This window comes from Panthera tigris, chromosome D2 (genome assembly GCF_018350195.1).
Source record: "Panthera tigris isolate Pti1 chromosome D2, P.tigris_Pti1_mat1.1, whole genome shotgun sequence".
In the NCBI taxonomy this organism is placed as follows: domain Eukaryota; kingdom Metazoa; phylum Chordata; class Mammalia; order Carnivora; family Felidae; genus Panthera; species Panthera tigris.
Window position 1 is genome coordinate 51115288 of NC_056670.1, and position 15499 is coordinate 51130786.

General features: G+C 35.2%; 1 protein-coding gene across 7 annotated transcripts in view; it reads left to right on the forward strand.

Moving 5' to 3' along the window:
- Positions 1 to 15499, forward strand: part of HECTD2 (HECT domain E3 ubiquitin protein ligase 2) — an 80264-nt gene that overhangs the window by 37664 nt on the left and 27101 nt on the right. For 6 of the 7 annotated variants that reach the window (XM_042960738.1, XM_042960737.1, XM_042960740.1 and 3 more), the window contains exons 6-11: positions 1846 to 1910; positions 5896 to 5941; positions 7674 to 7783; positions 9199 to 9347; positions 9914 to 10037; positions 12316 to 12412. In XM_042960738.1, the coding sequence (XP_042816672.1) occupies positions 1846 to 1910; positions 5896 to 5941; positions 7674 to 7783; positions 9199 to 9347; positions 9914 to 10037; positions 12316 to 12412 (591 nt within the window). Of the gene's footprint in view, positions 1 to 1845; positions 1911 to 5895; positions 5942 to 7673; positions 7784 to 9198; positions 9348 to 9913; positions 10038 to 12315; positions 12413 to 13386; positions 13525 to 15499 lie in introns of those variants that run through there. The other variant, XM_042960743.1, reaches the window with a different exon arrangement.

Genomic DNA, 15499 nt, shown 5'->3' on the forward strand with positions numbered 1-15499 from the left:
GTGTCCAGTTCATCTAAGTCTTGCCGAAATAAAATCACGCTTCACTTAGTCAGCAAAAGAAGATAAATTATTTGATTGTACTGGCATTGCATTGAATTTATAGTGGTTCTCAAACTTTACTATGTATGGCAATCACAGGAAGGGCTTTTTAAAATACAAAGTTTCAGATTCAGTAGGTCTGGGTAGAGCCCAAGCATTTGTGTTTCTAACAAATTCCCAGGATATATTGTTGCTCCTGATCCAGGGACCACATTTTGAGAACCACAGTACAACAGATGAATTTGTGAAGAATTGACATTTTTTTAATCCGTAAGCATGATATATCCCTCCAATTACTTGGATCTTCTTTAGTTTTTCTTGGTGATTCCTTGTAGTTTTCTGGATAAAGGTCTTGCCTGTATATTGTTACATTTATTTCTAGTACTTGAATTTTTTCTGATGCTATTGTAATTTGCTATTCATATTCTAATTACTAGTAGATAGAAATACTTTCATATATTTATCTTTATTTACTTACCATGCCAAATTCACTCACTAATTCTAATAGTGCATCAGTAGATTTATTTGGATTTCTGTATGGACAATCCTGTCATTTGTGAAAAAGGAGACTTTGACCTCATTAGTCCTTTTATCTTGCCCTGGCTAGGACCTCTTGTACACTTTCAAATAAAAGAAGTAATAGATATCTGAGTACTTTACTGTTTAATATACATAAAAAGGTACATAATAATATTTGTCATGAGAGAAATGTAAATAACATTACATATTTGTTCAAAATGAGTAAAAAGTTTTTTAAGCACCTTACCATGAATTGACAATATTGTGGGGCAGATGGAACTTTCATACCTTGATGAGAGATGGATAAACTAGTACAACCACTTTGGAAAATTGCTTGGCATTACTTACTAACTCTTAAGCATGTACATATATACTGTGACCCAAAAATTCCACTCCTAGGACATTTGTCTGACCTTTTTTGACTTGGAATATTGTCAATGTTTTATAGACACTAAAAAATTAAATCTACAACACAAGGGGAAAACTCTCTAAAATGGAAATACGATTTTTTTTAGTATTTGAATTATTAAACTATATAGGAATTTTTTTTATGCCTTTTCCAAATCCAACAATGAGAAAAAGTCTTTCTGTTAATGTTTTATTTTTTTGAGAGAGAGAGAGAGAGAGAGAGAGAGAGAGACAGAGCATGAGCAGGGGAGGGGCAGAGAGAGAGGGAGACACAGAATCTGAAGCGGGCTCCAGGCTCCAAGCTGTCAGCACAGAGCCCGATCGGGGGCTCCCACTCACAAACCATGAGATCGTGACCTGAGCCGAAGTTGGATGCTCAACCGACTGAGCCACCCAGGCGCCCCTGAAAAAAAGTCTTATTTTTTTATTGAACATAATTTCATTGCACTTAATAGGATTGTGGGTTTAACTGCTAATTATAACTTGGTTCTGGTGGTATTCATATGTTTAAATATATGCAGCCATTTTATACTGTTAAACATGCTACTCTTGGACTTGTGCTCGTGATTTTATCCTGTCAATCCAGGGAGAGTGAAATTGTTTTTCAGTCATACAAAACTGATGTTGGTCATCAAAGGGCCACCGTATATGTTTGTGCAGTTGGTGGTGCATGACCCATCCCGGGGAGCATTCTCATTGTAATCTTATGTCATTGGTGCTCTAGCCCTCTCAGATGTGAAAGTGATACCACCATAAGTGGCAGTTCTGGGTCCTCAAGTCAGATTTTAACTATTGAAACAGATCTGTCACTATAATTAACATATAAAAGTCACCTAAGTAGTTAATCCTAATTATTTTATGATTTTCTTTTGCCTACAGCCTCAAGACATTCAGAAGACGGTATTAAAGGGAATCATTAACAGCCTATTACGAGAATGGAAAGGGTAATTGTAACTATCATTTAGCTAATTGATACAGATAATTTCTACATCCCATACGTCTTTAATATATATGTATGTAGTTTACTCTCAGAAAAAAATTTTAGTTGTTATAAAAACATAGATCAGAAAGAAATTATAAACTGTTTATGACAGGGGCGCCTGGGTGGCTCAGTCGGTTAAGCGTCCGACTTCAGCTCAGGTCACGATCTCGCGGTCCGTGAGTTCGAGCCCCGCGTCGGGCTCTGGGCTGATGGCCCAGAGCCTGGAGCCTGCTTCCTATTCTATGTCTCCCTCTCTCTCTGCCCCTCCCCCATTCATGCTCTGTCTCTCTCTCTGTCTCAAAAATAAATAAACGTTAAAATAAATAAATAAATAAATAAATAAATAAATAAATAAACAAACAAACTGTTTATGACAAAGCTTTCTAACTTGAGATTTGTGACTTCTCAGGAAGGTCCATAGGTGAGCTTCAGAGGATCTGTGAGTCCTTTAAAATTGCATATAGGGGCACCTGGGTGGCTCAGTCAGTTGCGCATCCAACTTCAGCCCAGGTCATGATCTTGCGGTTCGTGAGTTCAAGCCCCGCTTTGGGCTCTGTGATGACAGCTCAGAGCCTGGAGCCTGCTTCAGATTCTGTGTCTCCCTCTCTGCCCCTTGCCCACTTGCACTCTATCTCTCTCTCAAAAATAAATAAACATTAAAAAAATTGCATATAAAATTTGTTATGTACAGATATGTGTGTGGAACAAAAACGGGATGGGTAGTTACATTGTAATCTAGAGTTAAATAACGTGGACATTAAATTTAGCTTTGGACTTCCTGGTAACTAGAGCAAAATTTTTCTTCTTTCTAATATAAGGAAATGTAAGTTTGGCTACTGAAGTATTTTTTTTCTTAGAACTAAATCTTGAATCGTTATATAAGGAATGATGGGCCATGTGATTGATAATGTTGAAACTGTGGATATGCATAACACAACAATATACTTTCAAAAGTCCATATTATTTAAAATGATATTATTTAAGTAGGATATAATGTAAATAATAGCTTCTTTTGAAGCCAAAGAAATACCATTAAATTATAATCCGAATGTTTATATTAAGCCCCATTTAAAAATAATATCAAAATTATTAAATGTTAAATGTGCTCCGTATTTTTAAGTAACATTGCTCTGATTTTCAAAGAAATTCATGGTTATTACAGAAAATTTAGAGAAAGCACTACTAGTATTATTTAAAAGCATAAAAATGTTGAGGCACCTGGGTGGCTCGTCGGTTAAGCGTCAGACTTCGGATCAGGGCATGATCTCACAGTTCGTGTGTTCGAGCCCCACATCGGGCTCTGTGCTGACAGCTCAGAGCCTGGAGCCTGCTTTGAATTCTGTGTCTCCCTCTCTCTCTGCCCCTCCCCCACTCACACTCTGTTTCTACGCTGTCAAAAAATAAAACATTAAAACAAATTGTTTTTAAAGTATAAAATGTTAACATTTTGCCATCTTTTTTCCTAGTCACCTTTTTTAAACAATTGACATCACACTGTGTAGTTTCCTGTGATTTTTAACTTAACAGTATTTTTCCTAATTTATCATTCCAGTAATAAGTTTACATTTCCTTGAATTGTATGGTTGTGGTCAAACACGTAGTGCTTTACTGAAAATGGAGAGATTTAGCACATGCGGAGCATTCCGGAGAGATGAGGAAGCCCAGGGGCCTGCCCCTGCCCGGCCTCAGTCCACGCTCAGCATACTCAGTGCTTTCTAGCCTAGCACATGCCCTGCCGAAGCGTGCCTGAGACACATTAAATGATAATTCCATTGATCTATCTAAGGAGCGTGTGGTCTTTACCCAAAAATCTTGTTTTATTTTGGGTTTATTAGAATAACAACAAGATCTAAAGCTCGCTGACTATTATGGGCTAGGCACCTTTCTAATAATCATCCATGTGTTTCTCATTGAATCTTCACTACAAGCCTGTGAAGTGGGTAATACGATTATTTTCATTTCACAGTAGAGGAAACTAATTTACAGAAAAGTTACATAAATGGCCCAAGTTAACACAGTAAGTGCTGGAGTCAGGACTAGGACCCAAGCAGTCTGGCCTAGAGCTGTGATCTCCCGCCACAACTTGAGTGCGCAGAACTGTGTACTGCATTGGATTACTAGTCCCCAGGACAGGAAATTGGAAATTGGCATGGTATTGCTATAAAATGGAAAAAATAGTGTTTGCCTGTCACCAGGAATTTTAATATTTATGAATTGCCTTGAGCATTTAAAAAAAAATTTTTTTAACATTTATTTATTTTTTGAGAGACATAGACAGAGTGTGAGCAGGAGACAGGCAGAAAGAAAGGGAGTCACAGAGTCCAAAGCAGGTTCTAGGCTCTGAGCTGTCAGCACAGAGCCCAGCGTGGGGCTCAAACTCATGAACCACGAGACCATGACCTGAGCCGAAGTCGGATACTTAACCGACTGAGCCACCCAGGCGCCCCTAAAATACTTCCAAATATAATTTCTAAAACATAACAATAGTCCCATTCAGAAAATAGTATGACAGTTATTTAGAATATTACAGACAGAAATAGTTTAGATTTGTTTTAAGCACAAACAGTTTAAATCCTCATTCAGTCAAGATAGTTCTTCTACAAAGAAATGTTATTGACTAAACATTTTTATAAAAATATGTGTATACATTTTTCACATTTTAATACATACGTTATATATTTTCAGATTATGTAGCTTCACATTTTGTAAAGGTCGTTTAAGACATTTGGGGTAATGGTTTATGTTTTTAGATTTATTTTGTAACTATAACAGAAAAGTAAATAATTATTTAGTGATTTTATTTTCTTAAAGGAAATTCAAGGAGATACTGGAAGGGGAACCATTTTTCCCCAGCATTTAATTTTGAAAATTTTCAAACCACAGAAAACTTAAAGATGATGAAAACTCAGTACATCTTTCACCTAGATTCACCAGTTGTTAATTTAATGCCACATTTGCTTTTTGCCTTCTCGCCCTATGTATGTGAGTACATGTGTAATTATTTTTTGTAGCAAGTGGAAGACACTTCACCTCTAATTACTTCAGTGTGTATTCCCTAACAACATTCTCCTACATCACCATAACACTGTGTCGCACCAAACAAATTTAACATTTTTCTAATAGGACTCTCTCAAATGCAACCCACATTTACATTTCCCCCTGTTGTCTCAAAAGTGTTCTTTAATATCTGGGTTTTGTTTTTCAATCAAGGACCCAGTCAAGGATCATGAATTGCATCTGGTTAACATACAGGTGAACCATTTTTAATTGAAGAAGTTACTTCCGGGTATTTGCGAGAACGTATTCAGTCGATCCCGAGAGGGTGAAAAAGAAACCCTTACCAGCTTTGGAATATCAAAAACTCTTGGTCAGATTTGATAATGTGACAATCCAGATTAACATGGAAGACAATTACCAGTTAGTCATTTTTCAGAGGTATTAAAATATGAATTTAATTTAGAATTTAATTTGAAACATACTAGATATATTTAAAGTGTGATTTGATTTGCAGACATTTCTAGATCTATCTCTTCAGAAATAGACCTGTAAACACAAACATATTTTCTTATTTCAGTGCATCAGTATTTTTAAGTGAGATATCAGCTATCCTTTATTAAAACAAAAACATAAGTGTTCTAAAATTGTTGATTGTTCATAGATTTTTAACTCCTTCCTGAGTTAGTCATGATATTTACCCCCCAAAATGTTATAGCCTACTTAATTCACTTTTTAGTTATCTTCAGAACCAGCCAAGGGTAAGCACAGAGGAACCTATATTCCCAGCATATCGTGAATGTTACTGTCTCAGTAATCATACATATTAACTCAAGTCTCATTTTTGGCTTTTACCAACTCAGTTCTCGCAGAAACATGTAGTGATCATTTTTTGTTAGATGCTATAAGATCAAATACGAATCTATAATCAATTATGCTTGTTTCTTTTACAGTCCACGAACAAAAGATGATCTTAGAGCATATTTTATACTTTTACAGGTAAGAAAGCAAGATCGAAGTTGTCTAATTCAGATCTTGGTCTATGCATGTGTTAAGGGAAATGATATCAAGTACTAAGTAGTATTTTGGGCAACATTATTGATACTTTTTAGGTTATAATATAACCAGAACATTAAAGTTATAACAGATAAACAATGGGAAGCTAAATTATCTTGGAGATTAAAATTTTAATGTAGTTCTTGCCTTTCTGCTGTGGTAATTGGGTAACAAGCAGCATGGAAGCTCCTCTTCCTCCTCCAGCCAACCTCTCTTCTTGTCACTAGTTCTAACGGGCTTCACAACTTTATTGTATTTCCCAACTAATAGGTTTCTAACTTCTCTAGGTATTTTCAGTAAATGCTTTTGTTAGAGTTCTAATGGAAAAATCAAAGTGGTTGCTTATATTTGCTCTGCGAAGGTGATGAACTTTTTCCTCGTGAGAGATACAGGTTCTTGATATGAAAAAATAAGGTCCAGACAAATGAAAAGCAATTTTTAGTTTGTCTTATTTTTTGAAAAAGAAATATGTTATTACATAGCTAGCATACTGCTTTTGTATAGTCTTTACAATTTACAAAAGGTGCTTGTGTATATTCTTATCTCATTTAAAGGTAAGAAAAAATTATGTTAAATAAGATACGGTGTTCAATTCGATTTTATGTCCAGTAAAAGGAAGCCTACATGGTAGGAATAAAAGAAAGGGGAGAAAGGAAAAATGGAAAAAAAGAGGAAGATGGAAAGGAGGTAGTTGAGAGATGAAAAAAGGGAAAGAGAGAGGTAGGAGGACAAAAGCAAAGGTAGAAGAAAGAGAGGAAACATATGTAGATAGTAAAAGCCAGAGAAATGACAGCTTGTTCAGATTTGTTAAGTGCGTATATTAATTAGCAGTCCCCTCTGCCCATGATACCTTCTCTTGAGCACCACTAGGTGAGGCTATCAACTGAGGGCATTCTCTGAATTTGAATTTGTGCTTGCCAGTAAGTCAATTTTGAAAATACATGGTGCTCTCTTATTTCCCACAATTTCAGTTTATTTTTCATTAATAATCCTTTCTTCAATGACGTTTTGAAATGCACATCGTGAGAAGAGTGCTAGATTTTGGAAATATAACTAGAGGTTTTGCTTAGCCTTCAGGTACTCCTTCAGTGTCCCTTTAACATCTGAAAGTTGTCGAAAGCTGTTATATGGTTCTCTCCTTGTTCTTTGTGAGATATGCAACTAACTCATTTCATAGTGGCCAAAGTTTCACAACCAGCTTTTATTTTGTTTTTCCAGCATTGTTTTTTTTTTTTTTTTTTAATCAAGGAAGAACCAGGTTTTTAAATTGGATGACAGTGATTGCCATCACTTATAACAGCCACCGAGCTAGGTGCCTTACATACATTTTCTTTTTTACTACTTAAAACAAGTAAGATAGGTATTATCATTCCTGTTTTACAGATGAGGAAATTGAGAATCAAAGTTTAAGGAACATGCCTAAGTGGTAGAATCAGCCCTCAGACCCAGATCTGTCTAAATTTCAAAGCCCATGCTCTTTCTGCTGTACCATAGCCAAAATCTAAAAATCTGTTAATTAAATAATCAAATAGATTATTGTTTTCTAGAACTTCACCCAGTATTTCATAATCTCAAATGTAGTTTCCTAATTTACCACTTAGCTCATTAAGCATAGTGTCTTTCCTTTTACATGTTAACAAAATTTTAACACAATTATCTTTAATATCTTTTTCAGAATCCTCAATTTAATAACACATCTACGTATGTCATCTATGCTCACTTGCTACGACAGATAGCTACCTTAGTGGAAGCTGATCATCATTTCCTAGTTCACTGGTTTAAAAAGTAAATCATTCTATGATACTAATAAGAACTCTTATAATCGTACAGTTGCAAGTTTGATATTAGTGCTTTTATAACAAAATATATTTAAATGTTTTCAGGTCTTTAGAAATGATCTTCTAATTAACAGTATTTCAAAGCCAGTTATAAACATATATGTTAGTACCACAGAGAGGGCAAGTAACCATTTGCTGGTGCAAGCTGTTGAGATTTCTGTCCACTGCTTTCACCTTCCTGTCATTGGTTTTCATATATCTCAAAGATGGTGACTGGATTTGCTCAGATACTACTATTTCAGTGTGTGTTTTTTAATTTCCTATCTTTATGTCAGTAAAGACACATAGTGTCTTTTCCTTACCTAATAACATCATCATAAAATATAGATTAGCCATCAATATCAATTTTTTAAAAATACGGTATGTTTTTTCATAGAACTATACTCACATAAACAGTGACTTTTCTCTATGATTGAGAAAATATTAGAGGCAAAATATTTTCAAAATTATTTTTAAATACAGTGGATTCTCATTACTCATGATATTCGTGTTCTGTAAAGTTGCTGCTAACAGTGAATTAACAAATACTGAACCATTGTTCCCATGAGACATGACATGGTTAGGTTCATGTGAGCTGTGGGTCATAGCATTTCCATCAACCAATGAATACATCATCTTGCTTTATCTCCATTCTCTGTAAAGATATCTTATTTAATATAAGTTGTCAATTCATTAACATTGAACTTACGACCAACAGCACTATAATGTCTGAACAAACTTTGTCTAACACAAGTTTATTCTCCATAAGGTACCTCACATTCCCCTTGTACTTAGGAACACTGGACAGAACGTCAGCACTGCATTTTGGGAACTTTTAAAACACAGAATTACAGCAAAAAGCACAAAAGTGTGGAAAACATGACACTGAGTAAATTGTGTAAAGGATACCTGTTTACAGTATGAAAGCTAAAACAAGAAGGGAGAGTGTTTCTTTGTTCGACCTCAGCTGGGAAAATGCACATCTGGCAACTCACATTCTTTGCCCTTCTCCACATCTGCAAATGACCACACATGAAAGCTCCACCAATACCGGTTTTGGGGGTTGCCATTAAATTTTAGCAAGTAGGCGAATTTGCAAATACTGAGTCTGAATAACAAGGATTGACTGCATATTGAAAGCCTTAAAAATGAAATGCTCAAGACTAACTTTATAGTAATTTTGGTGTTTATTTCTTATTTAACCAAGAAACACTATTCAAGGTAAGATTTTGCATCTTTTCAAATGTTTGGCAATTTAAGAAATAAAATTTGAGGGGATATTCTAAAATTGTATGTGTACAGGATGCACTTTGATATCTAACAAATATATTGCCAAAATAGAAAATGTGAATTTTATTGGAATTATTTCAAAATCTTTACCAGATTATCCCAGAAGAGGTTCAAACAATTGGTAGAGAGATTGCTGCAATTTATTTCCTTACGCCTGTTTCCTGCAAAGCCTGAAGAATTTCCACCTATAACAAAGTGCTCCTGGTGGATCCCATCAGCATCTAAAGTGTTGTCTTTACTCAGTAGGTTTTATGATTTTATCTTCTATTTTGTGAAATATTAGGGACGTTTCTATAAGGATCTCAAAGTACTGTAGAGGCATTCTCTTAAATTTTAAAACTTTCCTTTGAAGTGAAGAGTTGTAATCTACTTGTTTTGATAACAGATTTCACAGTCAATTTATAAGCATGGAAAAGCTTTATGCATTTTATTGGGCAGTGTTCTGTGTTATGGCCATCTGCTGCACGTGACCTGCTAAGTAGTGACCCATAAGGAAACAGGAACTTGCATTGATTCCTGAGAATTCCTAGGAGAGAACACACTGACAGGGAAGTGGTGGGAGAAGGTGACCATCTGTGTACTCCCTTTACTATAGTCTTCTAGTCCCCACCACAAGTTATTTTATAAAAGCAAGAAACTATTGGCTGCATTTGGACCATAATTTTAAAACTACTTTTTAACTTCGGAACTACAATTGCTTAAAATAGGAATTTCTAGATAAAGTCTGTCTGGTGGACATTAAAGTGTTCTTATTAGAGTGAATCACGTGTATTTTGGAAAAGATCATTGTTAGAATTTATCTTTACAGATACTGCAAACAGTTTGGTTCACCCTCCCCTTATTCCTTATACTGATTTCTATAATTCTACATTGGATCACATTGATCTCATGGAAGAATACCACACCTGGCAGAGCTTTGGAAACTCTCACAGGTACGCTCAAAAGCTCATTTTGGTTACTTACCTAAATGAAATACTGTTCAAAACAATGACTGGACGTTAAATTTGTAAAAATAAATTTAAATCTGCATATGACTTTATATATAAACTTTGGATATCCAGTCCTGAAACATTATTATATTTCTTAAGGCATTTTTTTCTTACATTTTGAGTTTATATACATGTTAATTTGGCTTTGGTTTGATTAACAACATCTTTTTAAGAAGGGAAAAGTTGTATCTTAGTATGCAAGTTTCTTATGTCGTCTTCTTCTATATGCTATCATCCAGTACAGTGGTCACAAACTTTCTCTCTAAAGAACTAGATGGTAAATATTTTTGGCTCTTTGGACTACACCAACTCTAGTGTACCACTGTAACACAAAAACAGTGTTAGAGAATATATAGATAAATGCATGCATCAGTGTCCCAGAAAACTTTCTATACAAACACAGGTGGTAGGCCATATTTGTTCCACGGGCCTGAGTTTGCCAGTGCCTGATCTAACACAGCAATCACACACATGTGCACATACACACATACATTTCATTCTTTTTCTACTTTATTCTGCAGAAAAAGTATCCTTTATACACAATATAAAAAGAAGGGGTGTTAGAGCAAAGGGGCTTCACCACAAAGTATTTACTACAATAGTATAATAGATTTTTTAAACACTTGACCAAATTCTTTAATACACTGCACCTATATCCACATTCATAGTTTGAATTAAACCAGTGAGACTGTCCCAAACATAATTTAATCCCAGACCATGTGATATCCTGGAGAGTGTGTTTATTCTAAAGGAGATTAAGAGATATAGTGTGGATATAAGTATCCTCAAAACCCCAGATTACTTTATAAATTGGTTCAGTCCACCAGGGACCCTTTCTACTAGAATTGGCCAAAACCATAGACTGGCCTTATGGACATATCTCAGTCCATATCTGAACACTCAGAACCAGATAAGAATTGTTTCTGGGGACCTTGTTCTGTCTGATGGATGTTCTTTTGGCAAAGCTGACTTATTTTACAAAGACTTTTTTTCTCCACCTTTAATATAATTGTAATGTTGTAGACAGAACAATTCCAAAAGTTACTGTGCATATTTCAGTGACATCTTTTAATACAGAGCTCTTCTAACCACTGGGCTACAGCATTGGTGTACCAGAATGAGTTACAGGGGAGTTTTGATCCTATGATCCTTTCAGTTTGGGGGAAGCCAGCCTGGACTTAGAGGGGGACCTGGAGCCCTAGAGCAAGTCACCTTTGGCCCTGAGCAGATACATCAGTTTATTTGCTTAGTACCATTTTTCTATGTGCATGACTAGGAGAAGGTTGAGACACACTGTTTGAAAGAACAGAATAAGACCGTTATATATCCTGCTAAGCTCATTGTACCTGTTTTATTTCCAGATTTTTAGTTAGCACTTAGTGATTCAAAACTATTACACATTAGTACTGAACAGCTCTTATTAATTGACAGTCGCCTCTTGGAGAAAGCTGCTTTATTTGTGGTTCACACTAGGGCTATCTCCTTTTTCCTCATAATGCCTTCTTTGCACCCAGGGTTTGACTGTACTTGAATGGATTCCAGCTGTAACTGATGGAGTGATTGCAGCCACTTCTGGTGAAAGGCTGGCTCCTGAAGTGTCACGGTTGCCATAGTAGTTCTCTCTAAAGGCATTTCTCTTGGGATAGTTTGTGGCTCTTTTATTAACATAAGATCAGCTCTGATCCAGGAAGGAAGTTAGTTATATTCATGACCTTTGATCATAATGTTGTGTGTCTTTACAAATACATACCATTCAATTCAACTACAGCATTAAATACAATGAAGCTTGCACATCAGAAATATCCATGTAATAATGGATTTTTATAATAATTTCCACACATGAATTTTCTGTCCTAATCCTCCTTCATTAGCACTTCTGCCTCCTGGTTTTGGTGCCGGCCATATTTTCACAGGTAATGATCTACAGGTGACTATTCATAAACTGAAATTTTCTGTATAAACCATGTAAGTGATGAGCACGTTTCAGAACGTTCGATGTAGCTTGCTCTAGAGGATGAAAGCAGAGTGCATCTAGTAATGATCTATGCTTCACAAGGCTGTGGGGATTGAAAGAGATGATACACATAAAATCATTTTGTAAATGGTAAAACACAATACAAAAGCAATGTTTTATATTGTTAGGAGGGGTACCTTAGATTCCCTTAGTATAATTTTGCTAAAATACACCATTTTGCTTTTTCTGTTTTTACTTGTTGAGCAGGTTTTCCTTCTGTCAGTACCCATTCGTTATTTCTATAGCTGCAAAAAAAATCATTATTCAAAGAGACTCAGAGCAACAGATGATAAGCATCGCAAGGGTAAGCCAGCTGCGAAAACGTATTTATGCTGACTATAATCAATATAGTACATAATTTAATAAATAAATCAAGTGTCTTGTGAATTGTTCTAGCATAATCAGGAAATGTTCAAAGTAAAATTCATTTTCTAACTCCCCCCAGAAGTGCTTAAACCTATTCACTATACAAGAAAGAGATAGCCCTCATCAAATTCTCACTGTATTATGAGTAGAGCAGGAAGATTAGAAGCCTCTCACAGATGCAAAGTACTGGGAACTTGTTGGATGCCATTCTGTGGAGACCATATTCCAGCTCCATGGCAGCGTCAGAGCACTGATGGGAACTATAGGAAGGCCAGGCGTGTCCTTACGAGCAAACCTCTCAAACCACTGGAATATTCCCTAGGTTTTATGAAAATCCAACAGAAATAACCTGAAAGTTATAAGATGTACAATGTTGGGAAACTGGGAAATAAGTCCAAAAAAAGTGAAAGACATTTTATCGATTCTCAGGGAACCAAAATGCATGGAGACCCATAGAAACTGGGATGGTAGTCAGACTGGCTGTAGGCACATCGTGCGTTCGGATGAAGTTGATCTCTGGGCCTATCCTTACCACCCCTGCCGCCTGTGATCCAGCACAGCGCAGGAAAACTACGTATTTTATCTAATAGATACAGATCTATCTAATAGATACTGCTCTGAAGGAGCAGATTTTCTTTTATTAGAATGCTAGACTATATATTTAAATGCTCATATATTTGGAGTATCTGCTTTCATGACACTACTTTAAAAATTAGAAGAAAGGTTGGCTGTAGTCTTCTAAAGATAAAAAGAGATCCTCAGAATAAAAAGAAATGATTTCCATGTCTTGTCCAAGAATATAAAAACAATTCCAAAGTATAAATTATAATACTTCAAAATGCTTTTAAAAATAAGAAATGTTTATTCTTAAGTATTCAGTTCCCAGAAGGTGAGTATTTTTTTCTGTCACAGAGCAGGACAAAAGATTTGAGTGACTGGTGACATCCCAGAGTCAGCTTACACTGACTATGAGAATATTAGAAGAAACGTTATTGCCTGTGTGTACCAAGGGAGTTCCAAAGCCACTGTACCCCCCTGAAAAGTAAATTTAAACAGGTATATTTGGCATCAGAATTATTACTTAATCTCGGGTAGATATTGGCTCAAATATTAGTCTATAGAGCTACTCATTTTGGCAGTTTCTATTAGTTGCATTTATGCAATTTCATGCCACTAAACCTTGTCTACCATTAGCAACTTAGTATAACTTGGTTTGCTGGATATTTCCAGTGTGATGGCTTTCCAGGAGGTAGACTGGGAACAGAACATAAATGCAGCCAATAGTTACAATTGTATGCAATTTTAGTACTTTTTTTTAACCTAGGGCTATGATTTTGTACATTTGTAAAAACAAAAAGTCTGAAAGAGCTAGATAGAAGTTTCCCTTAGTTCCTCTGAGCAGTTTTCTGCTGTGGCACTCATTTTTGAAACATCAGATATCTTCTGTGGAACTTTTTTCTAATTAAAAGGAGAGTGGCAGCTGTAGACGCTGTCACAGGCGTCTTCCACAGAGAATGGACACAAATGAGTAGAGATTGAAGACTTAAGTGGAATTATGTGTTATTATGGGTGTTTCCCAACATTTTAACTTGTAAATTGTCACACCACTTGGAATTAATGACTGGTGATCATTTTGACCCAAGGACAGACAGCCTTACAAGTAGTTAATGTAAACAAGAGCTTATCTGAAGTTGCGAAAGAGATTGCCCAACAAAAATAACTTCCTCATCAGACTGTGTCCCAAATTCTACCATTTGGGGCTTACTTCTTTTGTTTGAAGTATTTTCTATTAAATATTAGTTCCTGATGGGAGGAGTAGCCACTAAACCTTGTCTCCCATTAGCATCTTAGTATAAATTTGTTTGCTGATTATTTCCAGAGCTATGGCTTTCCAGGAGCTAGACTGGGAACAGAACATAGGAAAGAGGACAGTAGGGTACTACCCCAGGAGTATAGATCTTTTTGAGTATCAAAGGGAAGACCCAGAGAAGGAAGAAAAACACTTTTAAAAACCTTTAGAGAAAGACAAATACCACGTGATTTCACTCCTACTTGGAATTTAAGAAGCAAAACAAATGAACGTGGTTCATAAAACGTGGTTTTATGGTTTATTGTTAACCATAAAACAGACTCTTAACAATAGAGAACAAACTGAGGGTTGCTGGAGGGGAGTTTGGAGGAGATGGGTTAAATGAATGATGGGCATTAAGGAGGACACTTGTGATGAGCACTGGGTACTTGTATATAAGTGATGAGTCACTAAATTCCACACCTGAAACTAATATTACCCTATATGTTAACTAATATTTACCCTGTAAATGTGAAACTAAAAAAAATATAATAATTTTTTTAATTGGAGTGTAACTGACATACGGTATCCTATTCGTTTTAGATGTATATCATAGTAATTCTATATTTTTACCCATTATGAAATGATCGCCATGATAAGTCTAGTTGCCATCTGTCACCATATGAAGTTTTTACAGTGTCATGACTATATTCCCTATGCTGTACGTTATATCACTTAGACAAATAAATTTTTAAAAAGAATAAAATTTCTAAAATAGGAAACAAAAATAAAAAGTAAAAGTCTTTAGAATTGGAAATAGAGAGATGAAGTGCTCTGAATTAGAGTGTTTTATTATAGTAATCTATAAAATCATGAGTACAGTGTTATGTAGATTTTTGGTATTAAAATTTTATCTACTAAAGCACTTTGCTGCATGTATTTAAAATGTCTGAAATGTTCATCTCTAGTCTGTAGAGTAATTTTCCTTTACTACCAAGGAAGATGAAGTAGTCTGATAAAAATTATTTAGATAAATTATATAAAATTAATTAAATTATACAAGCTTGTAGATGCTATATGATAAATATTTATGTATTTCTAATAGATATCTTAAATGTTTTTTACATACTCATTACTTATATTTTGAAAAACCATGAAAAAAAAGATTTTTTTAAATTACATTTCCATTAGCCAAACATAACAATTGTTAATATTTTGGTAAATTTTCTTCTGCTA